Source organism: Dreissena polymorpha, chromosome 3 (genome assembly GCF_020536995.1).
Source record: "Dreissena polymorpha isolate Duluth1 chromosome 3, UMN_Dpol_1.0, whole genome shotgun sequence".
Classification (NCBI taxonomy): domain Eukaryota; kingdom Metazoa; phylum Mollusca; class Bivalvia; order Myida; family Dreissenidae; genus Dreissena; species Dreissena polymorpha.
In genome coordinates, this window is record NC_068357.1 from 11,471,401 (window position 1) to 11,489,369 (window position 17,969).

Here is a 17,969-nt window from a genome sequence, read left to right on the forward strand (position 1 = left end):
ACGGTGGATGGCGTGAACTCTTAATTCTGTAGCAACTATCGATAGTCAGTAATTTGTCAAGCGGTTATCCGTATTTAAACAATTATGGTGTTGCTTTACATTCTATTTGACGCGGTCTCAGATGACTGGTTTGAAAAATAAATTGTTTACAAACGGAAGTTTTGATCACGACGGTGTTTCAATAAACAAGTGATAATCTTTTATAATTGAACAATACAACAATAATACAACAAAAACATTCCACGTGTTATTTGTTTTTTTTTTGTGGGAATTTACGTGTATAAGTCAGTGACATGAATTTTGCAGCACCCAGCCCGCACGCGTTTACAGCTCTTGGCACGGGACATTCCGCGCCCGCGACCCTGGGACTCCATGGACATGCACTTCCGCTTCCTCTGCCACCGAGGCACTCCTTCGCGATTCAGGAACTCCTAGGTCTGAACAACCACAACAGCGCCGACAGATGTCGACCTTCTGCGTCTACCCCGAGCGTCTCAACCGACTCATTTCTGTCGGCGTCGGCATTTTTGGCATCGTCGCTTTCGCCGTCGCTGGCACTGACATCCATGGCGCCGGGAATCAACTCCGCCGCGTTCCCGTATTTCAGCTGGAAATCAAACCTAATGAGCGCGTTCGCCGGTTCTGGTCACGGCTTATTTAGCTTTCCGCCTCCACCACCGGCTCCTCCGTCGTCGCCCGGAACTGAACTTTCAAAGGCAGACTTTAAATCATCGGGTATGCTATTAAAACAGTTGCGTCTTTTACAAGTGATTTACATGGCAGATACGCGTACAACGGGTATATTATTAGTCCCCTACCGGTTTCACCGGAGGGGACTTATGGTTTGCGCTCCGCCAGTCTGTCAGTCTCTCCGTCACACTTTTCTGGACCCTGCGATAACTTGAAAAGTTCGTTATATTTTTTCATGAAACTTGGAACATGGATTGATAGCAATATGGACATTATGCACGTTATTTCATTTCGTTCTATACGTCAAAAATTCTGGTTGCTATGGCAACACATAGACTAGAAATACTGCTGAAAATTGTGGTTTTCTGGATCCTGTGATAACTTTGTAAGTTCTTAATATTTTTTCATGAAACATGAAACTTGGATAGATGGCAATATGGACATTATGCACGTTATTTCATTTTGTTCCTACGTCAAAAGTTCTTGTTGCTATGGCAACAAATATATATATTTTTTTAAATCTGGAATTTCTGACAATGGTGGAGGCGGTAGGGGACTTATATTGCTTGACAATAGTCTTGTTTAAAATGTATTTTTACAAGAATTATGTTTTGGCACTTAAATATATATATAATGAATTGTGCATACTGGATTATACATTCAGCCGGTATATTTTCTATTGGCGTAAAAGCACCCTGCTTTATAATTATTCATATGCACATAAGCATTCTGACAGCAATGAAGATATCGCCTCATCAGTACTTGAAGTAAGCATAGTGTTGTTTTTGCAATGGATTAGGTCAAAAATCAGCCTGGGGTACAAACATCTACAAGGCTTTTATATACTGAATAATGTAACATAATGTAAGAGAATATCATTAAAGAGAAATATCTAAAAAGTAAATTGATAAAGAAACAAAATAAATTGCATTTGTGGAATCATTACCAAAACAATATATGCAACGGCTGATGTATTTTCCTATACTCAAGTAGGATTCGAACTAGTGCTTACCAAGTTACACGCTTTTATAACAATAAAAATTAAGCATTTTATTCAGCTCTCAATAAAAAGAAACATGTGTACCAGGAATATCATGAACCCATTTATGCCTAGCGTCTAGAAGAAAAGGCTTTGGCAAACAGCGTTAACCCAAATGAGACGCCGCATTATGCGGCGTCTCATCAGATTCTGAACTGTTTGCTTAAAGGAATTTCTGTAAGAAATATTCTAAATATAGAAATAAATATACTAGACACCCCTTAATTTGAAATAAATCTATCCAATTAGGAAGGATGGCGAGTCCACTAGGCATACATGGGTTAAATTCATTCTTATTAAAATATAATATTATTTTTGAAAATGAGAAACATCGTACAAACCTTATGAAGGGGCTGTTCGATTAGGGCAATCGTTGGTTCATGCGCTTTTCACCTAGGCGACCCCGAGCTCGTAAGCATGTGAGTTTGGTTTGTGGTCACCATACCGGACAGGTGGGCTTTTCTCCGGGTACTCCGGCAGCCTGCTACCAAGCACAAAGCCATACCAAAATTTATATATATTTAAGTAAAAACACACATTGCTGGAAATTGCATTTATAATTCAAATCTCGTTCCAACTTTCGTGTTTCTTATTAGCTTATTATGTAGTATATATCGGACAAACTACGGGTCCTCACATAATTCAGCCTCGGGCGCAGAATGACCTCATAAACTGAAAAATAAACCCACCTTAGGATATATATGCCTTAAAAATACGATGGATATATATTTTTATTTTGGTTATTCGATAAACTTATTATCATACAAATATTTTGAAGACGTTTTAAAAATATCTTATTAACAAAATACACGGGTGAGAGGAGTCTCTTTATAAACCAGAATGTTAACAATTCTCACAAAAATATTTCAAGCTATCCGAAAAACAACAGCATAGTGTCTAAACATAAAGCAAAGTGGTCGTATTTACATGTTTTAGAAACACCTTCCGTATTTGCTAAATGTTTTTCTTTAATAACAATGTTCATGTAGTAAAAACATATAGGGGTATCACATACCATGTCCTCAAGGACGTATTGAGTCGTGTTCTGAGAAAACTGGGCATAATGCATGTGCGTAAAGTGTCGTCCCAGATTATCATGTGCAGTCCGCACAGGCTAATCTGGGACGACACTTTCCGGCTTAATTAGATTTTTGCTAAAAAGAGACTTCATTTAAACGAAAAAATGTCATAAGAGCGGAAAGTGCCGTCCCTGATTAGCCTGTGCGGATTGCACAGGCTAATCTGGGACGACTCTTTACGCACATGCATTATGCCCAGTTTTCTCAGAACGCGACTCTGTTATTCTCGCAAATACAATAACACTAATTAGTCATGTTCTGCGTTAACGATGAGTTCAAACACTTTCTGAGACAGATTTAGAAATGTGTAACTCGATCACTAAGTCAAATTTAATTAACATGTATTTGTAACACCATGCGTTGGATACAGTGAATGCAATATTTTATATCCCGCTTTTTACCCAATTATTTGCCATTTATAGCCAATTAATGTACATTTGTCCCATGTTCATATTACACGTATTATTCAAGTTTATTCAAGTCTTATCCAATACATGTTTTATACAACATATAAAATACAAATATTTAATGCATAAAATATAAGAAATTGAACTTACACGTGTATCATGTTTTTCTCAATAAAATAGAATTTCACTGAAAATAACTTGATGGTTGATAAACTATATATACTTTAAATATTTAACTATAATTACGGGGTGCGGGATCAACGGGGTTTACACATGGGCAGGACAGAATGTAAACACACCGTTAAGAACTTCATAGTTGCAAATAACTCAAGTTATTGAAATACATTTGCCGCTTTTTAAATGCCGCTCACTTTCCAGCCATATGAACATGAAAGTGATTAGCGTTTATTTTGTACCCGGTACGAATTTTCTTAGCGGTAGCTGTAATTTTGAGATCCCGCTACGAAATTTCGTAGCGAGTATGGTCGAGATATATCACGAATATTAATATGAAATAAACGCAAATCACTTCTTGCTGACATGACTGGACACTGAGCAGCATTTTAAAAAATAATACAAGTAATAAAGGGTATAAAACGGCTAACATACCTGTCACTACATGGACGTCGCCATGTTGATTTTAGTTCATCACATGATTACCCCCTCTGATAATGACATGAGATACGGGAATAAGAAACAAAAACGAGAAAAAACAAACAGCGACACACATTTCCGAAGACAAGATCACGCAATACTTGAAAAATTATATAAAGTGTAACAAGCAGACTTGTTTTTTTGATTTGTTTATAAATGTAAAAACGTCATTATTTAAAAACATTACATTATGTGTTTATGTATGTATGTTGATACTTTAGGTAAGGAAAAAACACTCTCTTCGTTTAAAGAGATCTGAAGGATGGATTGACCATTTTCACAGTTGTCACTGATTCTATAAATAATGGAATACTTTATATAATGTGGAAAAAACAATATGCACTTAGGAATGTACTGGTTTTATAAACAATAGCATCAAATCAACATGTACAATCGTTTATTTTGCGTTCTTAATTATTTTACTGTGCGTTATTTTTTTCGACAACACGTGGGTCGCTTCTATAAATTAAATTGTGCGTACTAAAATAATGCCTGTATTAGTTGTTAAAGCGGGAGTAAATGGTTGCTTTGGGCGAATCTCTTTTTCATTAACTTTTTAAAAACAACTTCTTTGTCGATATTAGAAAAGAATTGTTAAGTTCCTTTGTTTAAATTTTGCCATCAAACTTAGAAATAACACGATATACTTCAACATAGACAAATATCTGTGAACAATCATTTGAAAATCATATGTGGTTCCAAATGCCAGCACACAAATATACAGGTTTCTTTTCATGTCCGTTGTTTGGAACTATAAAACACTGTTTTGAACTATTAGTAAAGACGTTTGAATTGCTGAACGATTCAAAATACCTTCCTTCGGGTCATAAGTACATTAACGCATTACGACTTAATTAGGATTTAACCCATTTATGCCCAATGGACTCTCCCATCCTTCTAAATTGGATCAATTTATTTCTAAAATTAGGGATGTCTAGTATACTTATTTCTATATTTAGAATATTTATTACTGAAAATCCTTTTAGCAAACAGCGCAGACCCAGATGAGACGCCGCATCATGCGGCGTCTCATCTGGGTGTACGCTGTTTGCAATGTCCTTTTTTCAGGACGCTAGACATAAATGGGTTAATTAGGATTTAACCGCAATTTTCAATTTTTATTTCATACCTCTTGTCTTAACTACAGCACTCGTAAATGGCACGATATCTTTCAGTCTCTTCTGATGTTTGTAACGTTCGTTTTTTTTTTAAATTGAAAACACAGTATAAAGATTATTCGCAAATTGCAATATTTTGTAAGATAAGTGAATTAGTATAATCAAAATCTGTACTTTGTAACTGGATGTCCATAATTTTATATTGCGAAGGTCGTTCTTGTAAATACTTAAAGTGGCTAGTTGAAGCCATTTCATTTAACCCATTTATGCCTAGCGTCCTGAAAAAAGGACATTGCAAACAGCGTAGACGCAGATGAGACGCCGCATAATGCGGCGTCTCATCTGGGTCTGCGCTGTTTGCTAAAATGATTTTCAGTAATAAATATTCTAAATATAGAAATAAGTATACTAGACATCCCTAATTTTCGAAATAAATTGATCCAATTTAGAAGAATGGGAGAGTCCATTGGGCATAAATGGGTAAATAAGAAGCCATGTGTGTATAATCTCATGACGCCCGCTTGTAAGGTTTTGTTCTTTCAAAGCTCCATCAACAGGTTTTAACTGAACAAAACTGTCTGCACTAGTAGCGTCTCTCATTGTCAGTGCTAGAAAAAGGCGGACGGACGATCAAAGACGGTGGGTGTTTGTATCTCTTTATTTGTGCAAGTGTCGGTCAGTCCGTCTTTTCGCGCGACAGCTTGCACGATTGCTTAGGCTGATCTTTTAAAGCGGGTATATACGATTTTTATATGTGCTGAATTGTAAAATATTGATACAAATATGTTATAATAACACACAATATGCAAGAAAAATGATATATTTAAGACGAATTTCATAAAATACAGCTAATACAAATTAGCGCCCCGAGCCGATTGTGACGAAGATAATTCGTAATTATTTTCCTACAATAACCGATGCATTCGTCTTTTTAGTAAGTGTTCGTGTGTCGTATGAATCGATATCGCTGCAGGAATTTCAAATGAACCGTTAAACTAAATTTAGATTCACATCGTACATGCATGATATACATGTTGGCGAATTCGGCTGTACAGCCTTTTTCGATTTCAGAATTAAATATCTGGCTTATTCAGCATTTTTCGACACATGTTCTTCTTAACTTTTATTTTAGTTTATATTGAAATATATGTATAATAAGTTTTTTACACATTTTATATTAATTAATAAATATTTGACAAGATCGTATATACCCGCTTTAATTCAACGCTATTTTTATTGTAGGTTTAGACTCGAGTTTTGCCAGCGACAAGAGCTCGGACTCTACGGAGACAAACTCTATGGGTGGAGGCAAAAAGAAGAAAAAGAAACGCCGACACAGGTACGAATAATAAATGTTTATTTGGCCACAAATTTATGAGAACATTATTATAACCGGTCCCACCAATGTTTTCTATTAACAGAGAACAAAGTAGCATAGTTTAAAACTTAAACACATGAAAGGTCCCCTGTATAACGAAATCTTCAAGCAAGTGCATACATTTAACCCATTTATGCATAGCGTAGACCCAGATGAGACGCCGCATAATGCGGCGTCTCATCTGGATCTGCGCTGTTTGCTTAAAGGAATTTCTGTAAGAAATATTCTAAAAATAGAAATAAATATACCAGACATCCCTAATTTTGGAAAAAACTTGATCCAATTTAGAAGGATGGGAAAGTCCACTAGGCATAAATGGGTTAATCATAAGGGAAAGTTATCTGAAGCAATATCATACACCAACAAGATAAGAAGCTTTTGAGACAATACAATACCACTTATAAGCCTATTTTTCAAGCAGTTTGATATACTGATTGGGGATAAGAGAAACAACAAGAAACAACAAATCAAACTATTCGCCACCCACTCGCCTTCAGAGTGTGAAAGACTTTCATGTGTTCCATCACCCACCGATTCGCAACCCACCCGCCTGTAGAATGTGGAAGGAACTCGTGTCTTCCAATAATTGCTTGATTTGCGTGCAGCCTTTGATGTTCAACGGCATCATCCAGTTTATAAAGACGTCCGATGGGACCGTTCTCAGCTATAATTTCTCTCACGTTCGCGACGTCAATTTGAAAATCTCTCGATTAAATACTGACATTGAATTTCCCTATAGTGTCCACTAATTAATTGTTTCTAATTCACGACAGAAAGCAGGGTGAAAACCACTGGGGATATTAAGGCAAATCATTCCGATTTATGTCGGCAACAATTCTTTATCTGATTATTATTACGTATCCTACAGTGTTCGTTTTGCCATTGATGCCATGCGTTAAAAAGGCAAATAAATGGTACCACTTCATTTTCATTGTTATAACAATTTAGATTTTATATTCTGATATCCTAGTTTATTCAAAATGCAAATCATGTTAATCTGATAATATTTGTTGTGTCTGCATAAAAAACAATTGGTGATAATTGAATAGCTATCACCAATATTATTGCATATTGGATTCATTTTGTTCAAAGAGTTTTTTTAATATGTAATACCATATCATACAGCAATAATTTATAACCGAATGCCATAATAATAACATGTGACACACTTGCAGTAAATTAGTTCACCGGAATATGAGCTGCTCTCTGCGCAAATGGGGCTCAATGCAGGTGCGTAAATTGTCGATCCATATTAGCCTTTGCAAATCTCACAGGCTCATCAGGGGCCCTTATTTCCGCCTAGATTTCGGCATTAAGCGACTTCCGTCAAACGAAAAATACCATAAAAGCGGAAAAAGTCGTCCCCGAATTACCTGTACCCGACAAAACTGTGCATGATGATCTGGGACGACACTTTACTCACAACCATTATGCCTCGTTTTCCCAAAGCGCTAGTCATATATATATATATATATATATGTGTTCACGACAATGTATGAAAACTGCATGATGATGTTTCAACATCTAATAGTTATGAATGCGTTTTGTTCTGACATGTTATACATGAGGCAGCACGAGAAGTGCTGATGAAGCTGTAAATACTGTGATGGTCCGTTCCGTAGTAATATTAATGCTAAAATACCTATCATATTATGTTAACTTACTCATATTTTGACAGTGCAGAATATACATCAACGATGCGATTCATGTTTATGCCAAATTACACAGTAAAATAAACAGTACTGAAATAAATTCGTTAGAGTCGCTGGCGTAAAACGAGTTCTAACATTATTTAAACATTCTAAACCTGTTGCCTTTGACTTCTTGTAGCATACCTATCGGAAAAAAATGTATTTACTAGTTGCGTTGAAATCTAGATGATTTTGGTCAATCACTGGACGCCATTTTCTGTGGTAAATTTATTGCCAATCAATACGAGCCGACAGATAACTGGCCGGATAAACCGGGTGCATAAACACAGTGTTTGTTTTCCTAACGGGCTTCATTTATACACAGCCGCATAGCTGACCCTTGCAAGTTTATGTTTGTTAATTAACGCCAATTAGTGCATTATTCTACCATGTTAGTATTGGAACTATCATTTTACGCAGAAATGAGATAGGAATGAAATAAGCCGTCGTTGAAGATTATTTCAGAAAGCACGATTTATCAACTCATATATTAAAACTTATTACAAAACACCGCTTCACAAACATGTATTTATTTATTTATTTATTTATTTATTTTTTATTTTTATTTTTTTTTATTTTTTTTAATTAATTAATTTATTTATTTATACATTTATTTATACATTTATATATATATTTATTTATAATCTTAATATTAATGTATTGTAATTATTTAATTTGTAATTCATATTTGTGTACATTCGTTCGTATGGATGACAGTTCATATTATATTGGGTTATAACATATCTAAAAAAATATTTATAAACAAGATTTTGAATAAATACTACTACTTATCAATTGACTGATATATTTTTCGATTATAATATCTGAGAAAAGTGTATAGGCCTTTCGACATCGCCCTTTTATGCATACACCCAAATGCAGCTCCTATCCCCCCCCCCAAATCCCTAAAAGTTATAACTGACTAATTTAGAAAATTCATAAAAAACTACATTATTCATTGCGGCGACCGTTAGAGAAGAAGCTATCGCGATGATATGGGAATTTATATCAAAGGCCTGATAAGTTTAATGGAGCTAATAATATTGTAAGGTATCAAGGGGCTACTTCGCTGTGAAACGACTAGGGTCATTTAATCAGCGCTCGTCACCATCGTAAATAGCGAATTTGACCTCGGGAAACGTTCGATTCCGTAAGAATGCCAACCGATGCGGGCAATAGTGCTTTGTAAACCGGAGCTTTGAAAACAAATTGACTTAATTGCAAGCTGTCCACAGGGAGTTTCGTTGTTTTAAAAATTAATTTAATTAGCGATAATTGGTGACGATAATTGGTGAATATTATGACGGGGTTCGTGTGGACTCCGGGAATACACGTGTCGTGACAGCTTTGTTAATATCATAATGATGCGGTGATTAATCGCGTTTTTAATATTTTTAGCGTTCTCTACAGTTATATTGCATGTTATATCCTATGCCATCGACACTAAGCCTATGCTTCATGTCATTCTCTTCATGCTTTGCACAGGCATTTATTTAACAAAACAAAGCAGAAACAAATTACATAAAACATTTATCACGTTATATCATATAAGCAAACAATCAGATATTAAACAAATAAACAGCTCATCAGTTCGCTTAAAATGCATGCAATATAATAGAATCAAATTTCAAAGGCATTCGTCTTTAATGGCTTTGGAGAAATTCTTAATAAATAATCTCGCAAAGTCCTGTACACTGTCTTTGACATATCCAGTCAAAAATGAACCATTCTTGAGAACAGCCCAAATTTTAACTGACATACTCCATCTTACATTGTAGGAGCTGTTATCAAACTTTATCGATGTTTTTCGTATTATAGTTGCCTTTATTTAGAAAGTATCTATTTGTTTTATTTCTAATAAATAATTCCGCTTTATGCATTGCACGTGCTTGCTACACAAACGCATCTTCTACATGTATATTGCTTAAACGTAAACACATTTTTCATTTATACATGTCCAGATGTACGTTATATTTGTTGAACGAATTAATTTATATTAATAATAGGGCAAACAGTCATAGGAACTTGACTATTTTAGGATAAGAATATATATATATATATATATATATATATATATATATATATATATATATATTATCATTTATACGGTTCAGTTATAGTGATTAACGGTCAGTGATAATAATATTTGATAAAAACTAACATTTTTAGTAAAGGCTGCCAAAAATGTTTAAAAAAGTGACGCTATTCTTAGTCCAGAAATCGACGCATGGTGCTTTCCCTTTTTAGTAGATCTTGGCACAGAAATACTGTTCTATAATTGAGTCGCGTTCTGAGAAAACTGGGTATAATGCTTTTGCGTAAAGGCTAATCAGGGACGACACTTTCCGCCTAAACTTGATGTTCGGTAATGATGGACTTCGTTGAAGCTAAAAATACCATAACAGCGGAAAGTGTCGTCCCAGATTAGCATGTGCGGACTGCACAGGCTAATCTGGGACGACACTAGACTTTGCGCACATGCATTAAGCCTAGTTTTCTCAGAACGAGACTCACTTGATTAGGGAAATACCATTGGTCTTCGCAAGTTACCTAAGTTGTCTAAGATGTTTATTATTCTTAAACATTGAAATTCAAATAAACGGGGGCATTATCCATGTTTTCTTTATTTATTTGAAATAGATATTGATTGCATTGAAGAGGGTGTTGGTGGTGGTGGTAGGAATGTAATTACGATTAGAGTAGGATTGTGTTTTCCTCATTTGCTCAGTTCGATCATACGGAAATTACCAAAACAATGATGAATTCGAGGATGGTAAAAAAGCGATGCTAATGGATATGGCGGTGCTGTTGATAATTATGATGTTAGTCATGGTGGTAGTCTAATGATGATGCTACTTATGATGGTATTGAATGTGGTGATGCTACGCGGAAAATGATGGTTATTTGATTTACAGATTGGCTTTCCATTCAGTTGTTTTGTATACAGCACAATACGTCATAAAGTCACGTGTATGTTGACACATAGGCCAAAATAATATTTGACTGTGCATTTAACATCATTATGTTTTACATGCCATCAATGAATATGTATATATTCGCCAGATTGAAAGGTAGGAACATTGACCGGCGAGCTAAAGTACAAAGTCAGTAACTCCCTTCGACTTGCTATAAAAAGTATATATGCGATGCTAAATCCTTTGTGTTTTGTAGTTCTTCTTGACTTAATATTAAGATAAACAATTGTATTAACTTTTCAAACAGAAATTTAAATTTCTACCTTACGTTCCGTTCATACGAATTCTTATAAATTAACCCATTTATGCCTAGCGTCCTGAAAAAGGGACATTGCAAACAGCGTAGACCCAAATGACATTTTTATATTTGACATATCTATTAACGACCTTGTATGCTCATTGATGTACTACTTTTTATACACTAGAAATAATATACAACTAACAGATTATTATTTGTGTTTATAAAATGGCCGCATTTTCTGCAATTCTGCAAATTGATCCAATTTAGAAATATGGGAGAGTCCACTGGGCATAAATGGGTTAAAAAACTATTATGGATCTGTATTCTGAAATCTTCATGTTTTATCGATTAGTAATAAACATTAAATAATTATACAAGAATGTATTTTACCTTGTAATCTGAAATATGCAACGTTGAACATGTAATTATCTACTATTTTAATTTTCATTCAAGCAAACTTTGAAACGGTGATTTATTGACCATACGTTTGCCTGTTGCAGATAACTGCTTTTTGAAATCAAAATGGCTTAGTAGAAATAAATAAGTTGCTTATTTTAGGACGACGTTTTAACGACGCATTCTCCAACAAAATATTATATTTGTCGGAAATTAGTTATTGAAGAAATAATTGAAAAACAAAAAAAAAATCCAGGAAAATATTCACGACTTAATACTTATTTCTCAGAACTATATTAACAAAATTTGAAACATTTCTGGTCAACAAGCACGTGTCGTTACAGAAGGATATTAACGAGCTATAGCCTAAACAGGAAGACATTCGCTATATACTACCAACTAAAATACAATTTGCATCGGCTAACACTTAATGAAGATGGATATTCACGCATTATCCCCCATTTCATGACAGTATTCACGAGTAATTCCTCGTCCAGGATGATATTCACAAGCTTTTGTTAATGTAAGGTGATAATCAACAGTGAAGCATTTGTTTAGGCGATATAGACCAAATTTAGAAATTACCCATTTTATAATAGTATTTGCAAATAACATTTCAGGACGATATGCACGAGTTGTACAAAATTTCAAAACAATATTCACGGTTTATTCCTTATTTCAGGAAACTATTTATTCACGAGAAATAACCGATTTTTATACAATATTCACGAGACATTCCCTTATTTTTGGTCTTTGTTTAGAAGCTTTTTTCAATTTCAGGACAATATTTACTTTTTTTCCCAAATTTAGGAACTGTTTTCGTGAGGTATTCCCCATTTCACGTCGGTATTCAAGACTTATTTCCCATTTTCAAAACGATATTCAAGACTCATTCCCCTTTTAGGCGACATTCAGGAGTTAACTCCCATTTCAGGACGATTTTCACGAGCCTGCAGTTGGAAGAGCTGGAGAAGGCGTTTAAGGACGCCCACTACCCGGATGTGTACGCCCGAGAGATGCTGGCGCTGAAAACCAACCTTCCAGAGGACCGAATACAGGTAGATACTCATCATAATTATGTGCCCACCTTTGATTTTGACATAAGAATAGTGTGGTTGACTCGGGTCGGGTTGACCCATAGGTCTGTCGATCTCTCCTTCTGACGGTCATGTATCCAGTATTAAATTATGATCTTACATAAATGTTTTTGGTAGATAATTAAAAAAATCACACATTCAATCAATGCATTTCACGAAACCTTTTGTTTACGTTGAGTACATAGTCTTAATAAGTAAAACCTTTTTACAGGTTTGGTTTCAAAACCGTAGAGCAAAATGGCGAAAAACTGAGAAGACTTGGGGTAGATCTAGCATAATGGCCGAATACGGGTTGTACGGAGCGATGGTACGACATTCACTTCCGCTTCCGGAAACTATTTTGAAAAGTGCGAAAGAAGGCGTGATGGATTCATGTGCACCGTGGCTTCTGAGTAAGACGTGAATTCTTTTAAGTAGGTGAAACGATTAAAAACCACCTTTAAAAAATGTTTACATAAAATCACTGCACGAGTCTTAATAATTAACGACATATACTGCATAGCAATTATACAAGGTCAGGTCTGTGTTACTAGATTTTACTTCCATTTAAAAGGCATCTGTTACATTTTGAGTGCATGGTTATTGTATCCTTACAATATGTATATAAAATCGATATGGTCATCTATATACTATTTAACAATAATTTTATAATAAATTCTACTTAATACTGCGGTGGCATTGTCGTAGACCCACGTTCTAGTCGTGCGTATCCGCCGATGCTGTTGCGGACGATGACGCACGATTACTGTTTCATGGTCAAACGTATTTAACAAGTATTCAGTAGTTTCCAACAGCATTTAAAAAAAATCAAAACGGCAAACACAGAAGTCAACAGATACAATTGAGATAATTTAATAGAAAGTTTTCGTTTTATTCATGCTTACGCAATATCCATCTACGTTTCAGGTATGCACAAGAAGTCCATTGAAGCAGCGCAAACATTTAGTGTAGACGATAAGCCTGACAAACATGTAAACAGTGAGATTCCTCATCCTCATTTCCACCCGGAGGAGGTGCAAAAAGGACATTTTGAGACGCCGCGTGGTCAGGCGGAGGGCAATGATAAACGCTCTGAGAGCATCGCGTCCTTGAGGGCAAGGGCCATAGAACATAGTGTGCAACACTTGCTTGAGAGGCATGAGAAGAACGGTATTGACAATGGTTGTGTTCCTGTGGATAAAGACGATTCCGGCTATAAAAGCTTATTCTCTGATCCACGCAATGAATGTGCGAAGCAACTATCACACCTATAGTTAGCTGGTATCTTAGAGTTACTTTAAACATTGAAGTTTATTAAACATATCCATATACACCCTTAAACATGTAGAATATTCGAAAACACGTGAATGTATTTGCGAATGTTGCATTTTGATTATTAATTTTATTATTAAATTATAATTTTCTTCGCATGGGGTCATAGTGGATGCTTGAACATAATTATGATAATGACATGAGCTAAGGAGAACTAGCCATATCCCAGTTTAGATCATACACAGTGTTTCCGTTTGGTACCTGGACAAGTGATCTTATAATACGGAATGCTTGCATTCCTCAATGAAACAGAATCTTGACCTTTTTTTCTAGACGAGTATTTATAATATCGAGAGCCTATAGTTTCTCCCCCTATAAAATTTCAAGAGCATCCATCAACAATTTCCTTTTTTCGATAATCCATAACATTTCCATTTATCAACATTATTAGAATAACGTGTATATGTAATATATTTATATTTAATGGCACATTCAGTGAACACCCAAATATTTTAAACCCCAGAAGCAACTGCATCATTATCCACCCGATAATTATATAAAATATATATTATATGGAACAAACCTAAGTGCTGCAACAAATTTAGTAAAAATGTCATTTATTATCAAGCAATCGAATAACACCACTGTTTAATTGTAATTTAATTATACAATGTCTGTATAAATAATGTTTTCGATTTCCGTTATAGATGAAATTTGAACATGTAATTTTTTGATCTACGAACGGTTTGTTGTTGCTATATATTGTTAAAACTTACTGTTATAAAAATAATTGTGAACTAGTTATATAAGTACAAGAGCATAATAATTGTTTATGTGTGTTAAAAGTTATACTATGTACATGTACAATTGGTTCACTATCGTTTGTAATTTTGTAATTTTACCGTTAGTAATTGCTAGGTATATGTCAGCGATTGTTACAAAACCAAGTCATTTATATGTTGTTACGTGGTTGCAAACTTTATGACATGCGCATTTGACAATATACATGAACAACATTAAGTTTTAAAATCATGCTGTCATTAAGCATTTTAATACCTTAACTTAAATGTTCTATACATAATATTGAAAAAAAAACTCACACAGTGAACGTCAATTTGTATGTGACTAATTTTTGCTACATTTATAAAACGTAGGTCTGTTGATATATAGTTATATTATTGGGATAATATCTTCTGGCATATTTACTGTTTACCGAAAATATGCTGATCTTTTTATAATTTGATCTTGCTATTTGCAAACCATTTACAGAAGTTATGTTGTTGTTTTATTTTATGAACAAAACATGTCATTATTTCAATTGTGCATTCCGACCTTACATGCAAAGGCATTAAGCCGTGTGCAGGTAAAATTCGTTCACTCTCCTATTTATATTTGTTTTGTTGATTTAATGTTTATCTATAATAAATGTTCAACCAATTTCTTTCACCATCGTTCCGAACAGGAGTTGTTAAATATGATATTTATTTAATACTGTCCTATACCTTGTTAAAAAGACTACCATTAATTGGACTTTAACCCGCAAATCATCGAGGAACCATATCGACCATGGTAGATTAACCATTATTTGTGCGTTATGCGTTATGATTTACCTACTAACGTGTGGGCTTATTTCGAAAAGAACACTACAGGCAGATCTCGACAAACGATTACATTTTTTCCAGTTGCAATAACTTTATAGCGAACACGATTATTCGAGTGAATATGCAGCGATTACAAAGTATACAAAAGATAACTCGCTGAAATTCAAATTTCTCATGAACGCAAAGATTGACTGGTTTGAGTAACGCTCAAAGCTAATCCTTGCCGTTTCCAGATTAACCCATTTATGCCCAATGGACTCTCCCATCCTTCTAAATTGGATCAATTTATTTCGAAAATTAGGGATGTCTAGTATACTTATTTCTATATTTAGAATATTTATTACTGAAAATCCTTTTAGCAAACAGCGCAGATCCAGATGAGACGCCGCATCATGCGGCGTCTCATCTGGGTCTACGCTGTTTGCAATGTCCTTTTTTCAGGACGCTATGCATAAATGGGTTAAACTGCACCATCGTAGCATGGTGTAAAATAAAACGTGGGCGTAAAAAAACTCGTTAAATTTCCATCGACCAAAACAATCATCGAGGAACTATATGGACCAAGGGAGATTAAACATTATATGTGCGTTAGGACACAGATAGTTAACGTTTACGGTTCGATTGTCTCGAAAAGATCTATAGCGACCATCCCTTCCTACACTTAAAACTACCCCCCTCCCCCAAAAGGAACAAAATAAAGCTTACTTTAATGTGGTCAATACATCCTCATATCGCTAGAATATTTTGATTTCTGTGCTTGAATAGTGACTTTCAACTTTTTATTAAAATTATCCACTTTTATTAATCATATCAATGCTTAATCAAAGTTATTTTAAGACACACGATGGAATAACCCTTCAATGTCTGAGAGCAACATGGAACGAGGTTTAATGTAAAACTTACCAAAATGACATTTTTATATTTGACATATCTATTAACGACCTTGTATGCTCATTGATGTACTACTTTTTATACACTAGAAATAATATACAACTAACAGATTATTATTTGTGTTTATAAAATGGCCGCATTTTTATTATTTGTTGAAATTACGGTGCATGTTCAACCGGGGGGGGGGGGGGGGTTAAATTGTTGAAAATATGTATTTTGACCGCAATCATTCTGTAAAAACCTAAATTCCGTTGCCCAAAGACGCAGTTTGTTGAAGTAAACACGCGCTAGTTAAATGTCGTTGAGCGGAAAGTTTGTCAGTACGATGCAAATATACTAGAGTAAGGTGTGTAAGAACACACCGAATTAACTTAGTAACAATCACAACACGTTTTTCGGTTGACATTTTTTGGGATGACAATTTAAAAAAAAACTTTCTTTCTGTCAGACAAGGAGATAGAGATTGCCGCTGAATATCCGGTCGAGTAGGCAAGCCGAGAAATGACTTTAATTCTCAGATGGCCACAACACGCTGCCTTTGCCATCGTTCTCTCTTTTGGGTACAGTTAAGGGAGACACTCTGCTTTTACATGTACCAAAATATATAATTCCATGCATTTTATGTACATTTATTAAATTTACGACAGGTTACGCGAGTTTTGTTTAAGCGTGGAAGGTCAACCGAGTAATCTTGTAAATATCCAACAGACCACGTGCCACAGGCGTGAAGAAAGAAGGGATGTGATTGTAATTGTTTTATTCATTTAACGAACCCTATTCTGTCCAATATGTATACATCCCCGGAAACCCGATATGATGTGAAAAGTTGTACGTGCTTGGAACAGTTTCCGATTAATTTAAAGTTTATAAATGAACCGCACTCCTGTCATATCTTGACATCTTTGGCACTGCACCGGGTCATATAAATTGTTCATCAACATGTTGAATGTAAAGTCGAATTTCGCCACCAATACGATTTTTTTAAGAAACCCTGGCGGATATGTTACTCGGGGACATTGGTTGATATCATTTTCGGTGCAAAAAACTTTTTCAATGGCATATACCTTTAAAGAAATTAGTAAATAAAGTGCTAAATAAGGGACGACAAATCCCTGCATCGCCGACTTCAAATAGCCATATTTCAATAAATCCTAAATAATAATAACCAGGATTTTTCTAACTTACATGATAATACCTCCTTTGCATATACCAAAAGATATTTTAATTAAAAAATGTCTTTAAATAATTATAGAACTGGATTTACTTACCTTACCGAAATTCAGCAAAATTTATCGGAAATTTTTTCAAGCACGTCCAACTTTTCACATCATATCGGGTTACCGGGGGTTGTATAGCGACCACCAATGGAGTAAATAAAATACGTCGTGCTTTTTTAATATTAACGGACGCTTGAAAGGATGTTAATATTAGATCCTACCCAAAAGGAATTTGTTTTAGATG

General features: G+C 34.9%; 1 protein-coding gene across 1 annotated transcript; it reads left to right on the top strand.

Annotated features, from left to right (window-relative positions):
• The first annotated feature begins 293 nt into the window (after positions 1-293).
• On the top strand, positions 294-14,018 carry LOC127871226 (visual system homeobox 2-like). Its single transcript, XM_052413967.1, has 5 exons — positions 294-735; positions 6,230-6,326; positions 12,603-12,726; positions 12,977-13,157; positions 13,672-14,018. The coding sequence occupies exons 1-5, from the start codon at positions 294-296 to the stop codon at positions 14,016-14,018; spliced, it is 1,191 nt and encodes a 396-aa protein (XP_052269927.1).
• Positions 14,019-17,969: the final 3,951 nt, after the last annotated feature.

Coding starts and splice junctions, on each gene's coding strand:
- LOC127871226 (XM_052413967.1), top strand. CDS start 294: ATGAATTTTGCAGCACCCAGCCCGCACGCGTTTACAGCTCTTGGCACG. Junction 6,327..12,602: donor AAAAAGAAACGCCGACACAG/GTACGAATAATA, acceptor CTCCCATTTCAG/GACGATTTTCACGAGCCTGC. Junction 13,158..13,671: donor ATGTGCACCGTGGCTTCTGA/GTAAGACGTGAA, acceptor TCTACGTTTCAG/GTATGCACAAGAAGTCCATT.